The 17210-nt window shown below is 39.4% G+C and overlaps 1 protein-coding gene across 1 annotated transcript; it reads left to right on the top strand.

The window, feature by feature from the left end:
* The first annotated feature begins 266 nt into the window (after positions 1 to 266).
* On the top strand, positions 267 to 16996 carry etfdh (electron transfer flavoprotein dehydrogenase). The gene is made up of 13 exons (NM_001005631.1): positions 267 to 345; positions 1956 to 2096; positions 6494 to 6723; positions 6841 to 6922; positions 7255 to 7373; positions 7501 to 7578; positions 9374 to 9520; positions 9763 to 9903; positions 11470 to 11613; positions 12038 to 12206; positions 13028 to 13210; positions 14018 to 14239; positions 16457 to 16996. The coding sequence occupies exons 1-13, from the start codon at positions 315 to 317 to the stop codon at positions 16618 to 16620; spliced, it is 1851 nt and encodes a 616-aa protein (NP_001005631.1). The 5' UTR covers positions 267 to 314; the 3' UTR covers positions 16621 to 16996.
* Positions 16997 to 17210: the final 214 nt, after the last annotated feature.

Raw genomic sequence — 17210 nt, 5'->3', positions numbered from 1 at the left:
ATAAATTTAAGATGAACATTATACTTTAACGTCCCACGCGTGTAAAATGACATTTCAAACGTCTATATATGGGATCTGCCTTCACAGGGGGTACAGATTTCACAGAACTGCGAGCTCTATGATTGTAGTCTGTTTCAAGCTCCTCGACCATTATGTATAGAGGAAAAGGGACTACACCTCCCACAATTCAGCGCGATCCGAGCCAGCGCCTTGTAATTGGTGGAGTTTCGGCGATGTTGTGTGCCAGTGCGTAGCTGAGTGAGTGAGTGTGTGGCGAACGTTCGGTATCGGGTGACCTCTGGTGAGCCACAGCCATGTTACCACTGTGTAAGCATACACTGCACGGTAAGTGGCAGGGAGCTTCTGTTAATGAGTATGGGGCATGGCAAGTGTGTGTGTGGGTTGTGGTACCCTGGGCACCCAGCTGTTGTACCATTTCCGTGCAGTATGAATCAATATTGCTGGGACACCATGCATTTTCACTCCAGCAGGCTGCAGGGAGTTGTATCCAACAGGAAGTGGGGAGGTTCAGGGATTCGATTTAGTTCTCTGTTGCAGTGCTTAGGGGCAGCTGCAGCACCTCTTTGCCCATGTCCTCTGGCAGTGATTGACAGACTGGGCTACTTGCATTGCTAAAGCAGTTCAGCACATGAGCTATACTAGTGCCCTTTCCTGCCCATGACTGCATACCTTGAGCTGTTGTTATAATTGCATGTCAGTGTGTAGGTATAAGAGAATAAATACACCACATTGGTAGAAATGTATTATAGGTGGCAAAGGATGTGTCCTTCCTGCACTGCAACTGTGTGTAGCCTGTCAGTGCTGCCCCTGCTGGTCAACTCACTATCTAGGGGAAAGGTCAGGAGTTTTATAACTTGTATATATCACTGCCAGATAAAGGGAATTAGTGCCTGACTATAAACCAAAGGTTAGAAAGGGATTGGGTTATACACCCCCGAAACATTGTGCAGGGTTTGAAAAGGTGTCATGCAATAAACATACTTATTTTTTGCATTACAAATGGATTGATGTCCTTTTTTTTCCTCTATATAAACCAAAGGTTCCTCCCAGACGTAGCATGGAGAATCAAGCAATATAGCAAGTCCATATAGAATGTTGTATAAAAGTCAAAATGTATACTGTAGAAATAACCAATGTGTTACAAAAACAATATTTTGTAATTATTTTCCTTTTTGTATAGGCTACAAATTAATTTTTTCATTGATATTAAGTGCTATGTGAACCTCTGCCAGGGATCCCCAACCAGTAGCTCGGGAGCTACCCCTTGGGTGTTTCTCCCAGTGGCCTCAGAGAATGTGATTATTTTTTAAATTCCTGGCTTGGAGGCAAGCTTAGGTTACATAAAAACCAGGTGTACTGCCAAACACACACACACACTCTTGCCATATATAGAGTTTTCAGTCTGTAGTCCTGTTGAGAGCCATGAACAGGATCACCCTCATTCTGCCATAATACACTAGACTTGTAATATAATGCATAGCAAATCATGCAGTTGTATATAATACACAAGAGCCATGAATATCCAGACATTTTGAAAAATGCACAACATGTGTCAACAAAGACAATACCCAAAACAGTGACAAATAGCCTGTAATATATACAGTATTCATAAAATACACAAAAGCCATGAATATCCTGTAAATTATACCCTTATAAACAGTGCTTGGTGATTTCATCAGTTATAATCGGTGCTTAGTGATGTAATTTCTGTTGCATGACTCACTGAAACTTGTGGTATTATAATAAATAATGTAACCCATTGTAAAATATGTAGATAAAAAAGTCATGACTATATAGAAGTATTTGGCCTTTGGGCTCATGTTTTTATATGGCCATGGAACTCCTCCGTAATTTATAATATATTATATTTTACAATAAGTTGTACAAATATTCACTGTTTATGAAACTAGATATTTCTGTTTTTCCCCACACAGCACATCACTGCTTTGCTTACTTCACGGCACTCAAGAATTGCCTTCCTTCTTCCTGTCTAAAGAGATGGGCTTCTTCCTCAGTGCCTCGCATCACAACACACTATACCATCTGCCCACGGGACCAGGATAAAAGATGGGAAGGTAAAACTGTCTTGGTAAAATTTGGTTTCAAAAGGGACATAAATATTTAAAGGATATGACAGACGAGGAGTTTCGCTGCTTGCAACAAATCTACTCTATTACGGGAGACTAATCTCCTCCAAATGCTTTTACACCAGTGATAATGTAAATTGTTTTTGTGAAAACGTATGCAATGCTTTTTAATCTTTTTCATCTTAATGAACATGCCAGGCTCACATAAGCCTTATATTGTATGGCTCTCCTTCCTTCTAACTCTTCTCTTTCTTAACTGTTGTTGTTAAAATGTATGTTAACTCTTTAAATAAAAACTTAAAAAAAAGAAAATGTTTAGGTTTGCCACCCTTTTAGGGCTCTGGCACACAAACCATTTAAACCATAGGCAAGAAGTATGTTTAGCACAAGCTCTATTCGTTGAACTAATGTTGAGAAAAGGGAAATATTTTTTAGGGCTCTGGCACACGGGGAGATTAGTCGCCCGCGACAAATCTCCCTTGTCATGGGCGACTAATCTCCCCGAACTACCATCTCACCAGCGAAAATGTAAGTCGCCGGTGGGATGGTACACACTGCGCAGGCGATGTCGGCAAATCGCCGAAGTTGCCTCGCGAGGCAATTTCGTCGATTTGCCGAAATCACCTGCGCAGCGTGTGCCATCCACCGGCGACTAACATTTTTGCCGGTGGGATGGCAACCCGGGGAGATTAGTCGCCCGCGAACAGGGAGATTTGTCGCGGGCGACTAATCTCCCCGTGTGCCAGAGCCCTAAAAAATATTTCCCTTTTCTCAACATTAGTTCAATGAATAGAGCTTGTGCTAAACATACTTCTTGCCTATGGTTTAAATGGTTTGTACGAACTCAATCAAAACAAATCACCAGACCACTGACCTTCACCAAGCCCTCTCTATAGACAAATCCCTCTGTCCCAAGAGCTGCTGCTTCTGTTAGGCTATCAGATAAGCAGCAGCTAATTGGACTGCTGATTTGTTTTGCTTGTTCGTGTACAGACCAAGAAGTATAAGGCTACTGTCACATGTGTTTCTATACACAGGCCGAGAAAACAACCGATCCACTAACAGGCACTGCTTGGCATGGGCGCAGACAGATGAAAGTTTTTGCTCTGAAATCTGCTCTGTGTGTCTGCACCTAGTCAAGTGTAATTCCTGTCAGTGCAGACAGAGAAGTGAGCTGTCAACTTTTTTTTGTGTATATAAACAGCCATGTATGGCAATAACCTAATGTAACTTTATTTTTTATTTTGGATTTTGCCTTGTCTAGTGCCAGAAATGACAAAAAAAGATTTTGTCTATTGATTTTGATAAGAAATTTGTTTGTTCAGCACATTCATTGAGCTCATGTTGCTCCTTTAAAGAAATACTGACACCAGAAATGGAACATTTTTTTATATCTATCTGATCCCCAATTTTCTTCTATGAGGGACTGCCATATGTGTGCAGCGGTAATCCGTTAGCATTAGAAGCTATAACTGACAGGTTAAGAAGGGGCAGCAAAACAGTCAAGTTTAGGAACTTCAAGTAACACATACAAAAACAAACCTTGCAGCGAAAATCAATCAACATGACCTATAGGTACCTTTTAATGTATGTTAATATTTTGAAGAGTATTGGTTTTTATTGTCAGGATCACTTTAAGACAAAATGTGCTCTAATTTAGTTCTTTTTAAAACATCTACAAAAAGTAGAGTGACTGTTTTCTTTTTCTTTTTAATAAACCTTTAGTTTGCAGGTCACATCTAATCCTTTGGGCTGTGGGCTCCTCTGCAAGGCTAAAAATAAACTCTGTCTAGTCCCATTACTGTAGTCAGTTCAAATTAGTGGGATGGGAAACTGGTGTAATTAACTGTTGCTAATGTCATGAATTAAGAGGCCAAGGCTACATCATTAAAACAAGGGAGAAAGCCAGATGTACCAATCATCTCAACTGAGCAGTTTCTTTTTGTCATATCTATTCCTTCCTCATGACCATAGGTAAGAGCAGGGTGTAAGGATGCTGGACCAGATTGATCCATCAGTCAGTGCTACTTTAGTGTGGGCTCAAGGTCATAAAAATAAAAGGTTGGTAAGAAAATTAAAGTCCAACTTAAATACAGTCCGGATAGTTAAGGCTTATAATGGAAATAAATCAAACAAAGGAGAATAATCCAGAAAATGACTGATGTCATGCACTTCTACAGGGTACCGCCTCCACCATGGTTTGTAACACCAGAAAAATTCTAAAATACAAATATAGAAGAGGGGTACAGTGCTACTTTCAAAAATGAAGGACATTTGGTCTAAAATTTTGTGACGCTGTATAATATCCCCCCCCTTGGTTTAAAGGACAAGTCAACCCAAAATATAATTTTCTGTCTAATAAAACATAATTCTGTCTAATAAAACATAATTCTAGGCAACTTTGCATTATACATTAATTAAAAATGTGTACATTTTTTTTTTTTACTTATTTGTATATATAATTGCTATTAGAAGTAGTGTTTGCCAGTCCTTTTCTATTCTCTGCCCTAGTGGCTCTGGCATTTGAAGCAATGTAACACAATCAGCAGACTGACAGACCTGTCTTGCTGGAGGAGACTGACCTTTGCAACATTGTTTAAAAAGTAACAACCAGGAGTTTAGCAAATGCTGCTTTCAATAGCAATTACATTTACAAATAACTTTTAAAGCACTTAAAATGTTCAATAAATTCACATTGGAAAGTTGCTTGGAATTATGTTTTTCTTTTATTAGGCAAAAATTATTGTTAAAATAATTATTATTATGTCTCCCTTAGGTAGAACTGTGTCACAAAGAATGTTACTGCAAACCATGTTATAACTTAAATCTGCTAAAAATCATTAAATATTGAATAAACCCAATAGTATTGTTTTGCCTCCAATAAGGATTAATTATATCTTAGTTGGGATAGACTACAAGGCACTGTTTTATTATTACAGAGAAAAAGGAAATCAATTTTTAAAAATAGAATTACTTGCTTACAATGAAGTCTATGGGAGATGGCCTTTCTGTAATTCGGAACTTTCTGGATAACGGGTTTCCGGATAAGGGGTCCCATACCTGTATTATTTTTTATTTTAATCTCAGCTTGAGCCTGTACAAGCAATTCCTTTTCTCTGCGCATCGACAGGTTACATTTTTGTTTTGGGCAGATCAGTTGTGATCCAACAGGATTGAAGCATAGTCTGTTGATCATATGGTCAGGCAGTATATTTGAAATGGGCCCTGTCTGCTTACCACTGTAATTCTTACTGAAATCATCAAGTCAAGTGGGTTATACACATGCATGGGCAGTTTGACTTTTTTGGGCCCCTTGACTGAAAGCTTAGAATCTGGTGTTTGTCACCTTTATTTTGGGAATATATTAGAGGATAATTTTGACATAGTAACAACAAGACCCTATCTCCCTCTATTATTGTAATGCAGCCTGAGGGCTGAACAATATAATAATGCATTGTAGCCCAAGGGGAGTGAATATTTATGTATGGCACTGTATATTGGTGTATTTATTTCTGACTAGTAATTTGCAATTGTGACCAAAACTTATTTGATTGTTGAAAGGTCAGTCTGTGGTTTAAAAACATCTGTAAACATTAGCAAAACTCCCATATTCAACTTTGCTCTTGTGTTTGTTTTAGGCTAAAGACTTCACTGCAATAGCTGGTTTATTGCTTTTTATAATAACAACAGGTTGGAAGGAGACCTTCTTTTTTATACAACTTAAAACAGAGCAAGTAGCAGTTACTGACAGAAAGAGCAGTAATTAGGCTTGCTCTGTAAGAGGGAATTCTACCCTATGCATAAGGGCTTAAATACACATTTTCACGTTAGTAAAAGAATTTGCAAATGTTATTGTTTAATTTCTGTTCTGATGCTTCAGAGGGGTAAGGCCTGGGAGTAGGCTAAGCATGTGCTGCCTTGGTGAAAAAGTCTAAGAATGAGAGAATTTGGCCTAGAATGTTGTTCCTTGTGAACAGCATCTGTAAAACCATAGGGTCATAGACCCGTTTGTTTGCAGATAGATAACTCCTAAAGTATGTTTGTGCCCCCACTGTACTGGGACACACAGGTAAGTCAGGAGAGACAGTCATTCTGTGTTGCCTGGAAGATTCGTTTACTTGTTGGCACTGGTGACCCCGTAGGCTTGCAGCTAAATTACATGGACACCTCAGGTGCAGGCCCTTTATCACCAAATTTCCCAAGTGATGCCAAATAAAAATTTTCTGCAGGGAAAGTTTGGCATCTGCATTTGCGACCTCTAGCTCAATTACCTAGATTGCATTTCTGCTGACCTGTAAATAATAATGTGACCTCAAATTAACATCATGTGTGCTATTGCCCTGTATTAAGATTGACTTTACTCTTTTTTTCCCTAACTTTTGAAGGGATGAACATGGAAAGATTTGCAGAAGAAGCAGATGTTGTGATAGTAGGAGGTGGTCCTGCAGGACTCTCTGCAGCGATACGTCTCAAGCAGCTTGCGGCTGAATGCGACAAAGAGCTACGTGTGTGCCTAGTGGAGAAAGGAGCACAGATTGGGGCACACACTTTGTCAGGAGCTTGCCTCGAACCCCGAGCCCTAGAAGAGCTTTTCCCTGACTGGAAGGAACGAGGGGTATGTTTTGTCCTATTGTTGGACTAGAGTAGTAAATATAGAAAGTTGAGTCATCATTGGCTGTGTTCTCTTCCAGAATAAGCAAATTGTTCATATTGAAATTATTTTGTTTCTCAGGCTCCTCTAAATACTCCTGTGACTGAAGATAAGTTTGGAATTTTAACAAAAAAACACAGAATCCCTGTACCTATCCTTCCAGGTATGCATTGCATAAATATTCCCTCAAAAAGTATTGGTTTACAAGATTATCACAGGTAGAACATAGTTACTGAAGGAAAAGCAGCTTTGTACTGTACAATTATTACATGGACCAAGCACCACTGGTACCTTTACACATTACAAATGTGCTATATGCACTAACGTGGTATTTTGAGCAGAGTGCAGTATTGATATTTCAAAATAGTGACTTTTTCTTTGGGACGCACATACAAAGCTCAGAACCCACATGATATATATGGAGATCAATGGGAAAGGGCAGGAAACTGTACATTTATAAGTAATGTTTACTAATGTTCTGCATATTGCACTAAGGACTGCCAATGAATAACCATGGAAATTACATTGTACGCCTTGGGCATTTTGTTAGCTGGCTTGGGGAGCAGGCAGAAGCTCTTGGAGTTGAGATATATCCTGGATATGCAGCTTCAGAGGTAATAACTGTTCTCATTTGTGTGTAAATGTGCTGAGTACCTGCACTAGAACATGCCCACTGAATACCTAATATTAAAACAACACATCAGCTTCATTAACTTGAAATGTGCATTTGTTTTTCTGCAGGTACTTTTTCATGAAGATGGCAGTGTTAAGGGCATAGCAACTAATGATGTCGGCATCCATAAAGATGGCTCACCAAAGGTAATTGCACAGAAAGATAAAGTCTATGTTTTCTCTCAATACAGTAGCAGCCACCTTTATCCCAGTTTACTAATCCAGTTAAAGGGATTCTGTTACGATTTTTATGGTGTACGTTTGATTTCTAAATTACACTGTTTACATAGCAAATAAATCACTCTTTAAAATTTCATTATTGAACCAACAAATGTATTTTTTAGCTGTAAGGGCTCTGGCACACGGGGGAGATTAGTCGCCCGCGATAAAACTCCCTGTTCGCGGGCGACTAATCTCCCCGACTTGCCTACCCCTGCCATCCTACCGGCGAACATGTAAGTCGCTGGCGGGATGGCAGACGCGGCGGGGCGATTTCCGGAAATCGCCGAAAAAGACTCGCGAGTCTTTTTCGGTGATTTGCGCGAAATCGCGCCGCCGCGTCTGCCATCCCGCCGGCGACTTACATGTTCGCCGGTGGGATGGCAGGGGTAGGCAACTCGGGGAGATTAGTCGCCCGCGAACAGGGAGTTAATCGCGGGCGACTAATCTCCCCCGTGTGCCAGAGCCATAATATTGGTGTGTAGGCAGCCATCTCAGTGCATTGTGCCTGAGTCTGAGCTTTCAGAATGAGCTAGCACTACACATTAGAACTGCTTTCCTGTCCTATTGTTTCTCCTGCTCCCATGCAACTGGAGGAGTCCCAGGCCAGACTTAAATTTCTTACTATTATGTGCTATTCTGATATCTACTTGGAGCTGCTATCTTGCTCCCTTCCCATTGTTCTGCTGATTGGCTGCTGGGGGGTGGGGGATATCACTCCAACTTGCAGCTCAGCAGTGTGACTGAAGTTTATCAGAGCACAGATCACATGGTTGTGGCACCCTGAAGATTATGGCTAGCCCCATGTGAAAACTCAAAATTAAATTAAAAAAAAATTTGTTTGGGTTTTTGAAAAATGGTTTTTCAATGCAGGATTCTGCTGGAGAAGCTCAATTAACTGATGCATTTTGAAACACGTTTCCCCATGACAGAATTCCTTTAACGGAAAATACTTTCAATAAAAGGAGAATATACAATTGCTTAGCAGTTTGCACCTGCCCCTGAGTTAGGCAAAAACATTACTAAAATAAAGTAAAACAGAGCTTCTTGGGAATGTATTTAGCTGTATGTATATTTTAGTACAGCCAAAGCAAAATTAAATATTTACCCGCTAAATGAAGGAAATGGGTTTCTTAACATATACTGGCAGATAAACTGCCAAATCAGTCTGAAGAGGACAGCTTTAATCTACCCGTGTATGGCTACCATAAGGAAGTGCTGGAAGTTAGGTGGGAGGGGGACAAGGGAAGAGAGAGAGCTTTAGGGAGAGAAAAGCAGCAGCAAACTGATGTAGGAACATGCCATTTATAAGGTCATAATTCACAGTTTGGTCCCATAGAGAAATGACTGAACTGTAGATAATATAGAATTGATTTATTTTGTGTCCCTGCAAGTAAGAGGCAGACTATCATGGCTTCCTCTCATTGTGAGAAATCATGTATGTCTGTGTAAAACAAAAAAAAAGAATGAATTATTGTCTTGAATTCTGAATTTTTGTTTATTTACACATGCCTTCGCAGACAGTGCCTAAGGCCAGGGGCACATTGTGTGTTTTGTCTGCTGCCATAAATATGCCAACAGAGAAAAGGCAATCTGCTCTCTTTGTGCTTCCACACTGTGTGTGCTGATCTTTTTATATATTGATCTGACATATCCTTGTTCCATCACTATATATGTGATAATTCACATCAGAGTGCCATTTCTGACATGTTCTTTCCTACAGTCTACTTTTGAACGGGGCTTGGAACTGCATGCCAAAGTAACTATCTTTGGGGAAGGTTGTCACGGGCATCTTGCCAAACAGTTATACAACAAATTTAATCTGCGACAGAACTGTGAGCCACAGACCTATGCAATTGGGCTTAAAGAGGTGAGTAACATAGAAGAACAATTGAGATCACATTCAGATAGCTGGTTTAAAAATGAATAATTGAGTGCTATTTCTTCTTGAGAATAGGGTTAGCATTGCAATAGTAGTTTCTTCTCATTTCTTCTCAAAAAATGCAAGATACTTTTAAAAGACCTTAAATTCTGCTTTGTCACAAATATGCCCTAGTCAAAAGGCTTTTTATTGGTGTGCGTATTTGGTAATTGTGATTTTTTGTTTTGCAGCTGTGGGTTATTGATGAGAAGAAATGGAAGCCAGGCTGTGTTGAACACACAGTGGGTTGGCCTTTGGATAGACACACGTATGGAGGTTCATTCCTTTACCACCTTAATGAAGGAGAGCCTCTTGTAGCGCTTGGGCTTGTGGTAGGCATTACCTGTGTTACATGAACAGTTTGCCAAAAACTATTCTTCTATACTTATCTTTGTGGTGCTGAAGAGTTACTTTTCTGTTGGATTTGATCTCGATTTCTGTTAGCCAGTGAGTTGAATTTTATGGTCCGTTGGCAGGTTTGCTGACATTATAGTCTGTTGGTAATTTTAACTGACCAGAACCTTGCTACACAACAAGACCCTGAGACAAGGTCCTCAGTTGAAATTATTTATTAATCAAACAAACACAGAGTCTTGTGGAAGCTATCAGCAACACAGAACAGCAACTGAAATGTGTCATTAACTGCTTCAAGTGAGACCCTGAAGGTTTCAGTCTTTTAGGGCTCTGGTACACGGGGAGATTAGTCGCCCGCGGCAAAACTCCCTGCTCGCGGGCGACTAATCTCCCCGAGTTGCCTTCCCCCTGCCATCCCACCGGCGAAAAGACTCGCGAGGCTTTTTCGGCGATTTCCCGAAATTGCCCCGCCGCATCTGCCATCCCGCCGGCGACTTACATGTTCGCCGGTGGGATGGCAGGGGGAAGGCAACTCGGGGAGATTAGTCGCCCGCGAGCAGGGAGTTTTGCCGCGGGCGACTAATCTCCCCGTGTACCAGAGCCCTTATAGAGGATGACATACCTTATCTAAAAAGTACATGATACCCCTTTTACAACTTTCTGTGTGCTCTGTGGTTACAGCTGTGCTAATAACAAAGTGCATGTAGGGTCTTAACTAGTCAGCACTATCATGTGTGGCCCTTGTGATTTTATAAGATGTTATACTGAGCTTTTTATATTCAATTTTATACCGTGTATATATCGCATATTTATATACCTTTTATCTCCTACCTCGCCTGCCTTGGGTTGTCTTTATAGGGGACACTAGGGGATTTTATGTGTCCCTTTATACAGAACTTACCCGTCATAAGCGAGTGTCTAAACAAGTCTGAAAAGTTACAAATTACACCTAATTACATGTTTCACTATATTTGCCATAGATATGTTTTAAATTGATTTTTGCAATAATATAGTAGAAATTCATATACTAGCAATAAATTGCTGCACATTATAATCATGTCCCCCCCCCTTGTTCTAGGACCGACTGGGAGTCAGCTTAGTATCACTAATTGCTGTATAATTATCTGTATAGTATGCCAAAAGCAACTTGCTGCTACTTCTTCATAAAGTTTATAGTGTAATATTTACAGGGTGAATTGAAAGGCATACTAGCCCCCAATACAGTTGCTGTTGTAAGTAATGCAGTATGTTACACACTGAAACGCCACTGTGGTTATAGCAAGAGCACAGCTATTCAGTTTACAATTGAAATTGCATTAGGATGCAGTGAACACATACAGAGGCAATGTTTTTATATGTTTTTATAAGAATACTTTCTGGGTGTGGGTAATACCAAATACCAGATTAACATTGAAACTAGGTAAATATGGTTGACTTTGCAAAATCATGCAAAAACAGAAATGTATACTTTTTTGGTTTTGCTGAAGAAGATTGTCTTTCAGTTTCCCGTTGTGCACTTGATCAAATGTGATTTGTTTCCTTAGGTTGGATTAGATTATCAAAATCCTTTCATAAACCCCTTTAGAGAACTCCAGAGATGGAAACACCACCCCAGTGTAGTGCCAACCCTTGAAGGTGGAAACAGGATTGCCTATGGAGCTAGAGCATTGAATGAAGGAGGCTTTCAGGTAAAATATTAATGGCTAGTATAGATGTGTTTAGAAACCTCATGGATGTGGAAACCAATGGGCTGTCATAAGTAGTCTTATTCTGTCATTGGGTGTATTTCCCTCTTAACTGCCTGCTGATTGTTCCCTTATTTTACCACTAAAAAGCTTTAATTTGTGTCCCACTATGAACAAAGCTTGACCTTCGTTTCCTCCCTGCCCTCCTTCCACCTTATCTTCTCTTTCCAACAGTTTAGCTACCTATTATAATTTCTTTATACTTCACATACTTCAATTTAAAATAAACTTTTAATGTGATGTAAACATTGATATTCTGAAATATTTTGCAGCTCATTCTTCTTGACTATTTTTTTGGGGGCTTACTGATTGCTGGGGTCAACAACACCATTTTTCATGTGTCTTAAAGTATCTGTTGCCTTTTCAGTCTTTGCCAAAACTCACCTTCCCTGGTGGTATACTTGTTGGGTGTAGTCCTGGATTCATGAACGTGCCTAAAATTAAAGGGACACACACAGCTATGAAGAGCGGCATGCTGGCTGCAGAAAACATCTTTAAAAAACTGACAGATGAGAGTATCCAGTCGAAAACTCAAGGTCAGATTTTCTTCAGTTTTTAAGCTAATATGTATTAAGCATTTTAACCTTTTATACATAATTTTTTTACCTTGTTTTAATCCCTGCTCATAACTAGGTCTAATATATAAGAACATAGCAATCATTTCTGATATAGTCTTAGGAGGATCCAAGGCAGAAAATATTTAATAACCATTCACCTCCAAATCTTACCCTTATTTGCCTTCGTAACCCGTTTCCATGTTGCGTCAGCCCTACAAGAGGCAATAAAATGACCACAACAGGAATATGGTTACTCTCAGTACAGAAATGGCATGTAGATTTTAATATTTTTCTGGTAGGAGTCTGTGACCTCATGTCTTTGTTTATATTTGCAATCAGAAACTTTGTTGCTATGTTTTATACACCCCAAATATATGGAACACAAGGAAAATGTTGGATCTTTATTAATAAGTTATATTATTAATGTAGAAATGTCAAGTGAGGCAATCCATTAGTGATTGCTGTATCTTTCATAATTTTCCATGGGTTTATATGAATTTGAATGAATTTGTATGTTCTGCATGTCTGTGTGGGTTTCCTTCAGGTTCTTCACACGCATGCAGGTGACTGAGGAACTGATGAAAATGACCCAAAGAGTGTGATGTATGTTATTGGGGCAGATACTGGTGTGAATGATGTGTAAAAGTGACCAAGTAAATGTGTCAATGTAAATAAAGATTTACATTGTAGATATAGTATTTGCTAGCAGTTAATGTAATAGCTAGTGCTAATGATCTGAGCTGTGCCTTCCTTATTGACAAAAATTGCTGTGATTTTATTGTTTCTTTTCTTTGTCTTAGGACTTGATGTACCAGAGTATGAAGAAAGCCTGAAGAAGTCATGGATTTGGAAGGAGTTATACTCAGTGCGCAATATTAGACCTTCTTGCCACGGGCCTTTGGGTTTGTATGGTGGTATGGTCTATACTGGAATCTTCTACTGGATGCTACGAGGAAAGGAGCCCTGGACATTAAAGCACAAAGGTAAAATAAAAGGCTGACTGTGTTTTTTGCATGTTAAGAAAACATTTGTTCTTTTGTTATTTTTTGTCTTTGATTTACTGCAACTTCAACAATGGCATATACTGACCCGTTACATGCCTACAGTTGGTTTGTCTTAAATCCTAAATGAGCATTGCTTTTCCATCCCAAGAGATTTACTGCTCTATCAAGTCAGCGACCCAACTTCTCCCTACCAATGTTTTAATGTCCTAATGTGGGACAAATTAGTTGACGTCCCAGGCCTGCCAAATTCTAATGAAGCTCCACCTCTTTTTGTTCCCAATTTGAAATTGTCCTGCAAAAACAGGGACCATTGGGGGACAGAACCAGCTGATGTTATAATGGTGATAATAGCATATGTACTGATGCTGTAAAATAGTCCATGTGGGGACAGTATTGCAAATATACTGGCACAGAGTGAGCAAAAAGTTATTGAAATGGTTTTATTATAAAGGACAAGGTCTTCAGAATACTTTGTCTACTCTTAAAAAGGTGTTCAAACTGTAGCTATTTTGGAGGGCCCAAAAAATGAATGAAATATAACTAGGATTTTGAAGGTCAGTGATGTAGTGCAGGCTACTTGCATGATTTGCACATGATCACTAAAACTAAATTATATTCCCAGCCATGCATATACTGAGCACTCAGTTTGCTACTGCAAATTGCTTTTTATATACCCTGCATCCCTTGTTTTTAAAATGTTACTTTTTTTTTTTTTTTTTGCATGAACCAGTGGATCCTTTACTTTTGATAACTTGGACTTATGATGCATTTTCTTTTCCAAAACAGGTTTGGATAGTAACCAGTTAAAACCTGCCAAGGACTGTGTACCAATTGAGTATCCAAAACCAGATGGCAAGTTAAGCTTTGACCTCCTATCATCTGTTGCCCTCAGCGGTACTAATCATGACCATGACCAGCCTGCACATCTTACTCTAAAGGATGACAGTTTACCAGTGAATAAAAATCTGGCAATATATGATGGACCAGAGCAGAGGTTCTGCCCAGCTGGTGAGTCTCCATGTTACCAAATACATAAACAAGGACTGTATCCCCTTAATCCGATCTCCCTAGTTTAAAGAACAGGCCAAAGCTTGCATTAAGAGGGCAACATTTATTGAAACTCATGCTTTTTATTGCATTCTTGGCAAACCCATCTGCCAGCAAGCAAGGGAGCCAGCATAAAGAGAATACTTTTATATTTTTCATATATAAAATATATATATTTTATATTTTTTTAATTTTTCGATGTTGAAAACAGACTTAAAGGGGTTGTTAACTTAAAAAGGCATTTTTGACTAAAGAAAGAAAATGTAATTCAAATCAATATACATTCTATACAAGTTATGTGTAAATGTATTTGGTATGAAGCAGTATCTGCCTTCCCCTTGCTGTTTGACTATTGAAACGATGTAGCAGGAGCCAGCTGATTATCAGACTATTATCAGATTATCATGGTTGGAGGACAGTGCCTTCTGCTACATTCTTTCAATAGCTTTGAACCCTCAGTGAGTGCATGGGAAGGCAAAGTGCCAAAAAGAAAGGTATGTGCATACCTCAGTTTAGTTTGTAGCATAGTTCTGTTTTGCTTTGTCTTTTTGAGTTAATTGTTTATTTGCAGTACTAATGTACTTACCAAATAATTTTATATTGCATGAATTTGGTATTTATATTTAAATGAGAACAAAAAAGAATAATTCTAGATGTCACACTATATATTTTGGGCTTTTGAACCAGCCCAAAGCCCAACACAGGCCTGTAGTAGTGACAATCTCTGCCTCTGTGCCTAAGTAACTCACAATTAGGGATTTAGCCAAGATTCTGCCTTTTTCGGCAGGATTCCAATTTGCCTGAATCCATGCTCCTGGCCGAACTGAATTTGTATCCTAAAAATCACTTGACTCTTTGTCATGTAAACACGGAAGTTGAACATTTTTTGACATTTAACCTTTCCAAAGCCTATTTAGCATATGCGAATTAGGATTTGGCGCATCCCTACTTTCAATCTATTCTGCTCTGGGGTGTTGTCTGATTAGTAAATCAGATACATATTACATGGCAACACAGTAACCAGTGCAGTCTACAACAAAATGAATTAAAGGAAATGTAACACTAAATTTTTTTAAGTAAAAAAGCTATTCTACCCTGCACCAATAACTGCCCTATACTGCAAACCACTTAATATTTTAAATGCTTTAATAGAAAATACCTGCTAAAACTTGGCTTCCTGTCAATTGAAGTATGGCGAAGGAAGGAGCAGCAATCAATATGCAATGATCGATTGATCGAGCCTAGCCTGATTCCTTGCCATACAAAGAGAAGGTTAGGCTTGATCAATCTATCGTCGCATAGTGATTGCTGCTCCTTCCTTCGCCTTATCACCGTAGTTCAATTGACAGGAAACCAAGTTTTAGCAGGTATTTTCTAATAAAGCATTCAAAATACTAAGTGGTTTGCAGGATAGGGCAGTTATTGGTGCAGGGTAGAATAGCTTTTTTACTTAAAAAATTTTACTGTTACTTTTCCTTTAATGAACATCATTGGCTATTAACAGATGTCTCCTCACGTTGTGATAGTGATTTATTTATTTTCTTTGACCCCTAAGTTTAGTTTCTCAACAGCAGCTCAGAGCCAACAGTCAGTATGTCCTGCTGTGAATAACTCAAAGGGCTTGAATCAGCTCAGCAAATGGATATTAACAGTTAGTACTGGGATTAAAGGGAAACGAAAGTCAAAGTCACTTGGGGGTGCCAAAATGTTAGGCACCCCCAAGTGACTTTAACCGCTTACCTCGTACCCCGGGCTGGTGCCCCTGTTAGGAGAAAACAGCACCAGCCCGGGGCACCTGGAGCGCAGCGCTTCCGTCTTCCTCGCTTCCTTTTCCTGAGTGCCAGCGGTGGGCGCATGCGCAGTAGAGTGAAAAGCCGACTTTAACATTTAAGTTCGGCTTTTCACTCTACTGCGCATGCGCGCGCAGCGAATCAGCAGCAAGGAAGCGCCGGCAGCTACCCCGGGCTGGTGCTGTTCCTTCCTCACAGGGGCACCAGCCCGGGGTAAAAGGTAGGCGGTCAAAGTCACTTGGGGGTGCCTAACATTTTGGCACCCCCAAGTGACTTTGACTTTATTTTTCCTTTAAGAAACAGTGCATGAAAAGCTCCCCACCAATTTTATAGAAACTATGACAAAGTTAATCACTTTAAAAACCTCTGTACGTGTTTTGTTTTATAGGAGTATATGAATTTGTTCCACTGGAATCAGGAGAAGGATCCCGGTTACAAATTAATGCACAGAACTGTGTTCACTGCAAAACATGTGATATTAAAGATCCAAGTCAGAATATAAATTGGGTTGTACCAGAAGGCGGCGGAGGGCCCGCATACAATGGCATGTAATTCACAAAAGCTAAACTGTGCTTTGCATTCTTGCGTCATGGAATGGTTCCGCCTTGGAAGACCTGACATCACAGGAAGAACAGATAATTGTAAATGAAGCTTCTAAATGAATGTGACTGGTGTGAATATACTAATGTAATATGAACATCTGATTTTTGTAGAGAAAGCAATCCATGTGAATTCCTGGTAGAGGTGTTCGGCTCTGGGTGCATGTAATATAGCAGAGGTGTGCTAACGTACCACATATCATTCCCATGAGCTGCAGATAAGGATTATTTAAGGATGGAAATTAACCTAAGAGCATTATATGCTCTGCAAGCATTTTTAAACTGTTAAAAGAAAAACTATGGAAAAATACACAGTATTTTTTTTTTTTTTTACTCTTTATTTGTATCTGTGAATTTGTGCACCATAAGTTGTTTTTGCCTTGCTTTCCATATCAGTAGGCTAAGAAATGGCATGTCTTGGCTTAAGAGGAAGACGGAATCCAAAATGTGGTTGTAGAGTCTTAGTATTTGTGGTAAGAGGATCATTGAAGTGGAAAGGAAAAAATGTGTAGGTGACAAAAGTGTTAAGGATAAAGAGACCTA

Source organism: Xenopus tropicalis, chromosome 1, assembly GCF_000004195.4.
Source record: "Xenopus tropicalis strain Nigerian chromosome 1, UCB_Xtro_10.0, whole genome shotgun sequence".
Lineage (NCBI taxonomy): Eukaryota > Metazoa > Chordata > Amphibia > Anura > Pipidae > Xenopus > Xenopus tropicalis.
This window is presented reverse-complemented; position numbering and strand designations above follow the sequence as displayed.

What these genes read in the sequence shown, in the direction of transcription:
- etfdh (NM_001005631.1), top strand. Translation starts at nt 315, where the DNA reads ATGTTACCACTGTGTAAGCATACACTGCACG. An exon ending in TGAATGAAGGAGGCTTTCAG is followed by an intron (nt 11,614 to 12,037) that starts GTAAAATATTAA and finishes TTGCCTTTTCAG; the next exon opens with TCTTTGCCAAAACTCACCTT. An exon ending in TATCCAGTCGAAAACTCAAG is followed by an intron (nt 12,207 to 13,027) that starts GTCAGATTTTCT and finishes TCTTTGTCTTAG; the next exon opens with GACTTGATGTACCAGAGTAT.